A 12,618-nucleotide genomic window follows, 5' to 3' on the forward strand; every position below is an offset into this window, starting at 1 on the left:
GAAGATGGAGTGTCAGGATCTCTAGAGAATGAAGGAAGAGGCAGCCATAGGGGCACCCCGGCCACAGGTGGGTCCTGGGGCAACAGGCCACTGGAAAATAAACTGGAGTAAAACCAGCAGAAGTACTGGTGTGATCCCACTCAAATAGCGTCCTAGGAATAAGAAGATTTAATTTGCGCAACAGGAAGAAAAGAGCTCTATTAATTAAATAAGTGAATAAAAAAGAAAGAAAGAAAAAGTGGGACACAGAGAAGTCAGGTCAGTGAAAGGCACCGAAGAGGCCAGTTAAGCACTGAAGAGTCTACAGGATCCAACAGTGTAGGGGAACTTTGTCCTTGGTTCTCAGTTTGGAATAGCTAGTTCCTAGTTTTGACTGCAAGAACGTGTAACTTACAAAGACCCAGAAGGTAGATATTGGTTTCCTGGCCTGAGGACTTCATGAGTGCTGCCAAGATATTTTTTCTTCCCCCAAATCTGGTGGAATCTCCAAGGAGATTATTTTATTGGTTCGTGCAAATGTCTAAACTCATCTTACTGTATACATTAAATATGTGTAGTTTTGTATATTAATTTTATTTTATTAAAGCTGTTACTTAAAAAAAAAGCCTTTGCTTTTGTTGGAAGGATTAGTATTTGCCCTACTTTCTAATAATAGAAATATATTTCCTTTCTTGTCAAATTTCAAACTTTCCTGTCACAAGCAGGTAGCTCCTTAGAATCTATACATTTGTGTCCTTACCTCTGTTGTTCATTTTAAAATTTTTATTTGCTTTTCTTCCTCATCTGACTTTCAATTTTACTAGTAATCTTGTAATTTCTTGTGTAATCTTCTCGAAATTCTTAAGGTGGTTGTGTTTATTAGTGTTCCCCAAGATCATTCCCTTGAATTAAGAATAACTTTTATACTTTGATGAATCTCAAAAATAAAATTTTCAAAAACATTGTGAATGATTTTAATTGAGAACTAAACACAGCAGTCCATTTCCCTTTAGTATTTTCAAGCATTAGTGTATTTTGAAAATAAGGAAACATTTTTGTGTATCTTCTCTACTAGAATCAGTGAACTACTGTGAGTCAACGTGTTTGTTAAGAGCAAACACAATCCTATGTGTCTAACAAAGTACATGTCTGCCTAATGAATAAACATATCCTCCATCCTGAATAAGAGTAGGTCTTTCTGCAAGGGCTGAAGAAACAGTATTCCTTAGACAGCAAAGCTGTAAATCGGTGTGTCTTTCATGAGGAGCAAAAAAAATCAAGCTGCAGTCTGTCCCGGGTGCTGCCATTCAATCTGAGCAGAAGTGTTCAGAACGGAAGGAAAGGAGTGTTGAGTTTAGGCGGGTCCAGCAGAGCCCGTGAATGCAGACCTAGCATGTGCCCTGCCTCTGCTGGTTCTCACAGATCAGTCATCTTCAAGACACAAAAGCTGCTTTCTAAACACATACAGACTCTCAATCACCTTTTTAGTAGTTGACCAAATTGTTTTGTTAGTACTTAAGGATCAACAATAGTAATAATAATAATCAAGACTAGATTGCAACACAGTTGCTTTTCCTCTGCCGGCTGCATCCATTGTTCTTGAGTTAAATTCAGGGAGATCAACTTTAGGGTCCAGAACGCCTGGGTTCTACTCACAATTTGGCCACCAACCAGCTGGTCCCTCCCGGTTTCATTTACTTTTCTGCAATAGGATTTGGGGTTCATCATGTGGCACAGACGGCGCTCTGTCACCTGAGCACACGGGTAGAGGCCACTTCTCGGTGCCCCTTGCACTTCTGGGAGGTCATGTGAATTCCTCCAAGAACACCACCCTTGTCCCGCATGCCCTCCTGTGCTCTCTATCCTCAGTCCCCGATGGCTGCAGTGGGGGACTAGGTCTTGGAAGAGAAAAGACCACTAGGTCCTGGAAGAGGAAAGCCTGGGTCTCTGAATGACTGTGTGGAGCAGAGACATGCCAATCCACACGGCAATGTAATGTCAGAAATAAAGTTTTGGCTTAAGATTTAAACCAAGCTTCAAACTTAAAGCCAAAGAGATTTGAAAAATAGTGTATAAACTAGCAGTCCTAAGAATGTTTTATAAAGTTCCTCATTTCTCTGAAATTTTCCAATCTACTAACTATTTTTTAAGGGTCAAACCCTGCCTCTCCAATGTTTTATCTCCTAAATAAGTCAGTGCTTAGAGAAAATTTCTGAAAATATTATTGCTGATTATAGAACATTAGGGCTAGCTTAAAGTTTATATACACACATGTCTTCAGGTAATGAGGAATGCATTTAGTAAAATGAAAGAAAGGGAGAGAAAAAAGGAAGAAAGAGAAAGAAAGAAAAAGAAAGAAAAGAAGAAAAAGAAAAAAAAATAAAGAGAAGAAAATTCAAAAAAGTTATGCTTCATTATTGTGTATGGAGATGTGTACACCTCCGATCTTTCTACTCACTTACTGAAGATTCCTAATTATAGATGTGAGAATTGTAAAACTTAAGTGTCTTACGGCTCCCTTTTAGTCTCAAGACATTGATTCCCTTTGAAGCACAGCCTGGGGCTGCTTGCACAGGATCTGGCTGACCAGGCAGTGAGCATCAGAGGCACCAAAAAATCAGAACAGTTTGAAGAGTTCCTACCTTAGAAATTTGTGTAGATACTGGCGGCTGCAGGGTGACCAGGAGAAGACTCCATTGCGTCCTGCCAACGTAGGGGACATGATGTTGCCCTCTGACTTTTTGCACACGTTTCCTTCTCCATCATGAATCATGCCAAAGCTATGAGAGAGAGAGAGAGACAGAGAGAGAGAGAGAGAGAGAGAGAGAGAGAGAGAGAGAGAGATGATTCTTTCAGAATAAAAACAGTTTAAATTATCTAATACACTCTGCCAATTATAAGTCAAGATTCTGAGACTCCCTTACTCCTGTATACCAGGCAGGCAAAAGTAAAAGCCACACCAGCTGATTGGTTGAGAATATTCACATGTTCACAGTTTCTGAAGAATGGACCATCCACCAAATTGCTTGAAAGTGTACACCAATATCAAAGTACAGTAAATGTCCAGATGCCTGCATTTCAAATGGGGTGGAGGTGAGGAAGGAGACCCAGGCATCTGGGATTCCCTCCCCCTCTGTCATCCACTGCAGCTCAATAGAAGAGAGAGCAGGCCAGCTGGTGCCTCCTGAATCTCCTTCCTGAAAATAACGTGCTTGGTCTACGGGGAAACTCTCTGGCAGACACTATTTTTACTTAAAACAAGATTAAACCAGAGACCTTTTCACATGTGAATCCTAAAACTGTAAACCAGCACCCTTTCATATGTGATTCCTGAAACGGTAAACAGAGATCTTTTTGCATGTGAGTCCTAAACTGTAAACTGGAACCCTTTCATATGTGATTCCTAAAGCTATAAACCTAAGATTCTTCCAAGTGTAACATCTAAAGTATAAGCCTATTTAAAGGCAGAACCTTCCTTTGTTAAATGAGCTGGGCTTTTGATAAATTACTGCCTGGTCTCCTGGCCGAATAAACTCTTCCCTCCTTTACTTGGTGTTCGAGAGATCCATTTCCCGTGGCCACTCCTGCTACATTTTCGTGTATGGGCTGGGAAGCAAGTCTCAGATAGCAGATGGCAGGGCGGGGTGGGAGGGAGTCTCTTAGGTAGTTTGCCTAGCCCTGTGGAACATCCCTGTATGGGGACTCCTGCTCGCTAGGGTGACGCATCCTGAGAGCGCTCCTGGGCAGGTATTTGCCTGGTGGAAGAGCCTCGCTAGAGTGGTGCAGGGAGACCCTGCAGTGTGGATCCACCCAGTGGCTGAACACCGAGGAGGAACGAGTATTTGGGGAAATCCAGACCACTGAATTTGGTAAGATTGAAGCCGGGAAAGTAGCCCACCCCATTTTGGGTGGAAGCGTGGCCTGATCACTCACAGGTACCAGACCAGCACTTTTGAAGGTAGCTCTCTCTGTAACTAACCTTGGAAGCTTTTTGCTTATGGTTTTGAATTGGAAGGAGAGCAACTGGATGTGCCTCTGTCTGCGTAGATGTGTCCAGCCGGACTCATCAGTCGTAAAAGATATTGGGCCCATTAGGAAGGGCCTCATGTGTCAAGCAATTTATAATTAGAGACAGCCATGGAAGCCTGAGTGAAGAAGCCTCTGGGCATTATGAAAGGATTGAAGTGAGTGTAAATCGGGGAGTGCTGTGTGCTGCCTCTTGCTAGGTGGTAAGGGGAACTGCTGTGAGTGAACTAACACTCTCCTAACTGTGGGAATTGTTTCTTTGAAGTGTTATTATGGGTCACTCCCATAGCTATTCCACCCCTTTAGAAACCATAATGAAAAATTTCGAGAAGGGATTTAGTGGGAATTACAAAGTAACTATGACACTAGAGAAATTAAGGGTTTTATGTAGGGAATATTGGCCAGCATTTGGGGTCGGTTGGCCCCCAGAGGGGACGCTGGACAGGTCCCTTGTCTCCAAAGTAAGGTATGAGGTTATATTCAGAGAGCTAGAACACCTCGATCAATTTCCATACATAGACTCGTGGTTGCAGTTAGTGTTAAACCCTCCGAAGTGGCTAAGAGAGCAGGCAGCAATTGTTTTAGTAGCCAAGGGACAGACTGCTAGAAACCACCATCCCCCTCGTCACCAAGAAAAGCGGACTCCCAAGGTTTTGGTCGACCCAGCAGCAGAAGAGTTTTTGCCAATAATGCCTCCTCTTCCTCCTTAAGGACTCCCTGCCCCTGAGCCAGAAGCCTCAGCATCCCCACCAGAGCTGCACACCCCTACATCCTCCAGAGCAGACAAAAGAGAGTGTGGAAAAACTCCGCCCATTGCTGCCCACTTCCCAGAGAGAACTCCTCCTCTGGCAGCTGGTCTGCGACCCAAGGCCGGGATGCAGATGCCTTTAAGAGAGCAGAGGAGCCGGGCGCGGTGGCTCAAGCCTGTAATCCCAGCACTTTGGGAGGCCGAGGCGGGTGGATCACGAGGTCGAGAGATCGAGACCATCCTGGTCAACATGGTGAAACCCCGTCTCTACTAAAAAGTGCAAAAAATTAGCTGGGCATGGTGGCACGTGCCTGTAATCCCAGCTACTCAGGAGGCTGAGGCAGGAGAATTGCCTGAACCCAGGAGGCGGAGGTTGCGGTGAGCCGAGATCGCGCCATTGCACTCCAGCCTGGGTAACAAGGGCGAAACTCCGTCTCAAAAAAAAAAAAAAAAAAAAAGAGAGAGCAGAGGTACACGGGAGTGGACGAGGATGGCCATATTGTAGAAAGGCGTGTTTTCACGTATCTGCCGTTCACCTCGGCTGATCCTATCAATTGGAAGAATAACAGCCCGTCTTATACCGAGAAACCCCAAGCTCTCATTGATCTACTGCAAACTATTATTCAGACTCATAACCCCATTTGGGCTGATTGCCATCAGCTGCTTATGCATCTTTTTAACATGGACGAAAGGCGGAGAATACTTCAAGCAGCTTCTAATTGGCTGGAGGAGCATGTTCCTGCAGATTACCAGAACCTCCATGAGTATGTCAGGGTCCAGTTCCTGGGAACTGACCCCCAGTGGGATCTGAACACCCCGGAAGGCATGCAAAGGCTAATCAGGTACAGAGAAGCCTTGCTGGAAGGATTTTTAAAAAGGGGCCCAGAGAGTTACAAACATTAATAAGGTCCCTGAGGTTCATCAAGGAAAAGAGGAAAGCCCTACCCAATTCTATGAAAGACTGTGTGAAGCTTATCACGTGTACACTCCTTTTTGATCCTGAGAGCCCGGAAAATCAGCATATGATAAATATGGCATTAGTCAGTGTGCAGAAGACATTAGATGAAAATTGCAGAAACAGGCAGGATTTGCATGCATGGATACGTCACAGTTATTGGAAATAGCTAACCAGGTGTTTGTATACCGAGAGGCGGTGAGCCGGAGGGAAAATAGTAGGGAAGAGGAACTTCAGGCTTGGCGAAATGCCGCCTTGATAGCTGCCACTATTAAAGGAGAGCCCCCTGGAGGGCTGGAAAAGAGGGGTTCCTGGAAAGCCCCACAGTCTGCCCTCCCGTGCCTGCGACACGATCAGTGTGCATTTTGTCAAGAAGTAGGACACTGGAAGAAAAAATGTCCACAGCTAACTGAGGAACAGGACGATCCTAAGCATAAGGATCCAAATGAGCGTGAAGGGGCTCTGTTCAATCTAATGGAAGGGACACTGGACTAAAAGAGGGGAGGCTGGACTCATATGCCCCCAAAAAGCCCGCAGTCCGTACAATAGCCCTATACTCCCCTATCCAAAAACAAACAAACAAACAAACAAACAAACAAACAAAAACAAAGCCAGTGTTGTTAAATCTATTAAGGTATTAAGAGAACAGACTTTCTTGTACTTAATGAATTGCCCCTGCCTCCCTTCTCTAGCAAAACCTGTTGTGCAAATCAAGGGCCATTATCCCATTCAAAAAAAAAAAAAAAGACTCCCTGCAGCTAAAACTGCCTCCATCGGGGAGTTATCCAGGCTCTCATTGTCCCTTGGGAAGGAGGGTGGAGAGTTCCTAGCCAAAAGCAGAATACTGATATTATCGCCCAGGCCAGTGCAGGGCTTGCCTGGTTTGCACCCAACTCATACATGCAGTTGGGATTATTGCCAGCAGAGGATACTTGGTTCGCTTAATTGGACTTAAAGAATACTTCCTTAGCATTGAACTGGCCTTGGAGGGTCAAAAACTATTTGCATTTCAATGGGAGAAACCCAGGAGCAGGTGTGACCACTCAATACACCTGGACCCAGCTTCCCAGAGGCTCAGAAACTCTCTCATCATCGCTGGGGATGCATCAGCCTGTGACCCCCCGCTAGCAGTTTCTTGCTTGCATGCTGCCCCCGTATGCTGATAACCTTCTATTGGGACACCCCACGGCAGTCAGGTGTGCAAACAAATGCCTTACTTCGGCACCTGGAGGACTGTGGGTAAAAAGTGTCTAAAAGGAAAGCCCAGGTTTGCCAAAAAGCAAATGCAATATCTGAGGCTCACCGTCTGGAAGGGGGAACGCAGCCTAGAAGCAGAGAGGAAGGCACTCGCAAAGTAACAGAATCTGAGACTAAAGAGCAGGTGAGAAAGGTCCTGGGAGCAGTGGGCTTTGTAAATTGTGGATTTCCAAACCTCGTGATACTGGCCAAACCCTTACACGAAGTGACAAAGCAGGGAGGGGAGAAGACAAGACACCCTTCGAGTGGGGCAGAAGCTAAAAGTGAAACTCCCGTCAGCTCTGGCTTTGGGGCTAGCTGATTTAACATAGCCTTTTCATGCTGTCAGAAAAAAAAAGAAAGAAAGAAAGAAAGAAAAAAGATGACAATTAAAGATTCTAGCCTCAACTCTGGGAAGAATTTAAATATCAAAGCACCCCACACAGTGGTGACTCTAATGAATACCAAAAGACCTCACTGGTAAGCCTGCCAAATACCAGGGCCTGCTATGTGCAGCGGGTGTACAAGCTGTACATGAGACCACTCACTTAGGTCAAGAGTCACTTGAAAAGACGCTGGGCTGGTAATTTTACAACTCACACTTATCAGGCTTGACCAAAACTTTGGGTCAGTGATGCATTCATTACATGTCAGCAACACAACACAAGGCAGGGTCCCAACTATTCTCCCTGGTTTTCAAGCTTATGGAGCAGCTCCGTTTGGAGATCTTCAGGTGGACTTCACTGAAATGCCCAAGTGTGGGGAACATAAGGATTTGTTGGTCTTCGTGTGCACATACTCTGGGTGGGTAGAGGCCTTCCCACCTAGGACTGAAAGAGCCCATGAAGTAACCCGTGTGCTGCTTCGAGATCTTAGCCCTAGTTTTGGACTGCCACTGCGCATCGGATCAGAAAATGAACCAGCATTTTTGGCAGATTTAGTCCAGAAAACAGCAGCGGCCTTGGGTATCACCTGGAAACTGCACACTGCCTACCGACCTCAGAGTTCCGGAAAAGTGGAAAGAATGAACCGGACCCTCAAAAACAGCTTAGGGAAAGTGTGTCAGCAAACAAGTGTGCAAGCACTTCCCTTGGTGTTATTCAAAATTAGATGCACCCCTTCTAGGAAAACAGGATATTCCGCTATGAAGTCTTATACTATAGGCCCCCTCTCCTACTCTGGGCATTCATAGAAGGAACTCCTCAGGAGTGGGGAGAGATTGAGTTAGGATGCTAGTTATCAGCTCTGGGGAGAATAGGATACTTCAACCTGAGTAAATAACAAATGTCCTACAAGCCTTTTTCTCCCTAGTTCACCCTTTCTCACTAGGAAATCACTTGTGGATAAAGGACAGGAGGACAGCCCCTCTAAAGACCTGATCCTGACCACTTCCACGGCCGGGTTGCAGAGTCAAGGCTACAACCTGGACACGTTGATGTCAGAGCCAAGGCAGGGTTTGTGTAACTGTGTATCCTGAACGTGATTGAAGGCTGTATCCAAGGAAATCAGCCGGGCAAATACTGCTGAATTTCTGCAAAAGTCCTGGTCAGTACCAAGGGTGATGTAGATCTAGTGATTTTAGCCTCCGCCCGTTCTCCGAAGTTCTATTAAAGGCAGCTAATCAAAGCCAGGGTAACCATATGGCAGAGGAAATGTGTCATGGCTGTGAAAAAGATTCAGGCTGAAATCCCAAATGGGAGGGTGCCTTAGGGAGAAAAGGAGGAACACAAAATACCAAACGACGCTCCCCTGGCTGGCCCTTGAGCTGCTAATGAGGAAGACACATTATGGTCCAGAAATTGACCTTGATACATTTGCTGCCACTTCTGCTTACATTCCTAAGGAATTCAAAGTCCACAGTGTCCCAAGCCAGGGGAAATCTTGGTCTTGCACTTTTACATTTCAAGTGTTTTCAGTGATTTTTTTTTTTCTAGTATCAAGTCTCAAACTCTGAGAGGCATCAACCTTTGAGAGAAACACAGCACAATGTAGCCACCCAAGCCTGCAGCGTTATTGTTCTAATTTTGTAGGTTGAGGTTTAGGATCTGGCATTTGGGTGTATTCTAACACATTTCCAGGTGATTCTGATGCCCACAAAAATCTCAGCACCAGGATTTCACAGTTTGTTTCTCCAATCACTACCATGCTCGCATTTGTGATGCAATGAATGCCAGCAGACCAGCGCAAAAGTAGCACGCAGTGATTACATTTAATACCAACATTAATAACATCACAGAAGAATGAATAGAATACACTTTGAAGGTAAGGTTGCTATTTGGCACCAAGAAATATAACTGCTATTCAGATTATGCATACCAGAGGCTGTATCTTGCTCCTGTGTACCACAGTACTTTAAAGTGGTCATCATCACATTTGCTAAAATCATAAATATATTTTATCTTTTTCTCTTTACTAGCCTGTAAGTTTCTAAAAGACAGAGACTCCTCTTATCCATGCTCACAGCCCCACTGCTAGTGGACTAGACAGTACGAAGCAGGTTTCTCTTCGTGTTTGTTGGGTGAAGAAGGGACCTTTTCTACCGTAACACTAACTCAAATACCCAGACATAAACCTAATTTCAGATTAATTTGAATTTGGGAATTATATTTCAATGTCATGCTTTTACTGTCTGCTACAGTATTTTTGAGTGATTCAATTACTATTGGGAAGTGTTTGTGTGTTACTAATGATATAGCGAGAATGATGAACAGCCAGCCAAGTGTTTGTAGAAAAAGTGTCACTTATTTCAGGCCATTCAGACAGTAGTGGCTAAGGACATGAGATAGTTTTCAAATGGACCACGGGCCAATGTTATCTGGTTGCCAAACTCTGCCCTTGGCATAATGATGGTGACCACAGGTAGGACTGAGCAGCTCAGAGCCCTGATGCAGGCTTCATGCTCATGCATGCATCTGGAGCAGCACAGCTCATCCGCCGTGACAGGCAGAAGGCTGAGCTGAAGACAGCAGTTGCAGGGAACCGAGGGACCTGGGAAGGGTAGACAATGGGAGAGGGCATGGGCTGCGGAGGTGCATGGACCTCAGACAGGGTCTTGGCTCCATCATTCACAAGCTGCTTGATACTGAGCAAATTACCTGACCCCCCCCACCAAGCCTCAGTTTCCTCATTTATAAAATGAGTTAGTAAAACCTTTCTCATAAACTGTTCAGAATACCTGGGACTGTGCACATCACAAAGGAAAGTTCAAAACTTCTATTCCCTCTGTGATCCAAACGTGGTCCTAGTCAAATCACATAACACCTAAGTGTCATTCACGGTAGCGATGCATATGTGTATGCACGTGTATGGGAAGGTCTGGTCAAATATCAATGGATTTCAAATACTTGTTGGACACAGAAACAGACAAGAAATCCTAAGAGGAATGACAACAACTAAAATTGGTAAGAACTGATGCTCTGACCTACCACAGCTTCCCAGAGCGCAGCCTGACAATCTCCAGTCCTGTTGATGGTTAGAGGGGCTGGCTTTGTCCAATATTCTTCAAGTCTTTAAAAATCAGCACGTGCCTCCCTTATGCACTATAAGAGGCCCAGTCTGGTGACAGAGCACAGCCACAAATTAGGTGGATGCACGTGTCATCATCTAATACTGAAAAGGGCCTCGCCAGTGACTGGCTGAGCTGAATGGTGTTGGTATTATCAAGCTTACAAGTAGTGACACCACCATTGCTGCTTGCTGTTTCTTTCATTTTTTTTTTTTTAACACCGAGTCTCACTCTGTTGCCAAGGCTGAAGTGTGGTGGTGTGATCTCGGCTCACTGCAACTTCTGTTACCCAGGTTCAAGCAATGTTCTGCCTCAGTCTCCTGAGTAGCTGAGATTACAGGTGCCTGCAATAACGCCTGGATAATTTTTGTATTTTTATTACAGACTGGGTTTCACCATCTTGGACAGGCTGGTCTTGAACTCCTGACTTTGTGAGCCACCGGTCTTGGCCTCACAAAGTGCTGAGATTACATGTGTGAGCCACCGCGCCCGGCCCAGTGCTGCTCCCTGATTGTCCCTGTGTGGGCTCCTGTAATACCAACAGCTCTCATTCCTTGATCTCTTGCATGGCATATCTATATATTATTTTCTTTTCAACTGTCGAAGGTCACAGATCACTATTCTTTTTGTAGACTCCTACGCAATGCTTTGCTGTCAGAATGCAAACTCTGTCCAATGACTGGGACCATACACTTGGGAAAATGCAAGAGACAGACAGATGAATAAAGAACTTTTGAACACAGTTAGTACATTTGTTTCAGTAGCACCTCAGTGGTCTCAAACGATAGTGCCACTTAGCTATTTAAGCCTATTTTACCAAAGTGGAATGCAGCTCAAATAATGCAACCTAAATTACACCTGCATATATGAGCTACGGAGCATACAGCGCTCTGTTAGTTTTGCCGATGGGAAACCTAGGTAAGAGCTAGGTTTTTAAGGGGACACTCACTGGTCACTATCAGACTGTGGTAGCACTATGCTGATCTGGAATCTGAATCCCAGAGGCCTACCCATCAAATGACATGACTTCCCTTAGCAAATGGGAATTTTTCAGATGAATTCATGCACAGATGACATATTATCCTAAATGCACAGTTCAGCCCTTGTTGTATCTGTGCCAATACCTCAGCACCTGCATTAGCAAACTACATGTCCTGTGTCAAGTGATTTAACGTAACTGGGAAACTCTCTTTGTACCACTGGCTTAATACAAATCTTGATTCATTCCAGTAGACTACAGGAGAATACATATCTCAGTTCTGGTTCCAGCCTCGCCTTTTTGCTTTCCAGTACAAATCCAAACACCTGCTCTTAGTAATTTCTATTTTTAGGTCACATTCACCAGCATGAACTGCATAATATTTTGAGATTAAAAAAACAAAATTTAGGGGGAGAAATTGCATGGACACTAACTGAAATCTTTATTTGCATAAACAGTTAAAAACCTATGGCTTGAGGGCATGGAGCAGTAGTCCTTCCTGCAAATAATGTCCTTGGAAGGTAAACAGAAGTGAAAAAGTAAATCTACCTTCGAAGCAGGATGTTTTACATGTTTTCTATAGTAAAAGTCATCATAGATATAGAATTGCTTTTTAATTTTTGAAGTACAGAACATAAAAAAGTTGACTCTGCTTCGAGCTTATGGTGCATCAAACATATTATTCCTTCCTCCAAAAATAATACTCACTAAATAAATGAACTGAACAAACGTGTTTGTCTTCAGTTTAGTTCAATGAAGATTCAAGGAGTTTTATCACTGAGTCTCACACATCACAGCCTTTCTCATTTGAAGCGGTGGTCGCAGCTAAGAGTTCATGTGAAATGCTCACTCCTCACCTGTCGCTTGCTCATGCCCTGAATTACACATTCTCCTCGCTCCATTCATACACATTTGCTGAATACTTCACATAATCTCCCCTAAGTAAGTGAAGGCAGCAGAAGGGACTGTCCTGAGTGGTCTCCATGGTTTGAGTTGTACGTGAAATTGCTTGGGGAATTTTACAAAAAGTGCTCCATGAAGAGCAGATACTACCATTATCATGACCATTCCTCCTCTTACTATTATTGCCAATCATTTTGGCATTAGCACACGATAAATACCTACGTTTCCTATTTTCTCAGCATGGTCAGAAGCGTTTTCATTGACAAGCTCCAGGTTCTCTGTCTCAG

At 44.2% G+C, this 12,618-nt stretch overlaps 1 protein-coding gene across 1 annotated transcript in view; it reads right to left on the reverse strand.

The window, feature by feature from the left end:
* ADAMTS16 (ADAM metallopeptidase with thrombospondin type 1 motif 16) overlaps window positions 1–12,618 on the reverse strand; it is a 182,617-nt gene that overhangs the window by 113,353 nt on the left and 56,646 nt on the right. Inside the window, exon 9 of the mRNA XM_003932512.4 lies at window positions 2,622–2,759. Coding sequence (XP_003932561.1) covers window positions 2,622–2,759 — 138 coding nt within the window. The remainder of the gene's footprint in view (window positions 1–2,621; window positions 2,760–12,618) is intronic.

Source organism: Saimiri boliviensis, chromosome 1 (assembly GCF_048565385.1).
Source record: "Saimiri boliviensis isolate mSaiBol1 chromosome 1, mSaiBol1.pri, whole genome shotgun sequence".
Classification (NCBI taxonomy): Eukaryota; Metazoa; Chordata; class Mammalia; order Primates; family Cebidae; genus Saimiri; species Saimiri boliviensis.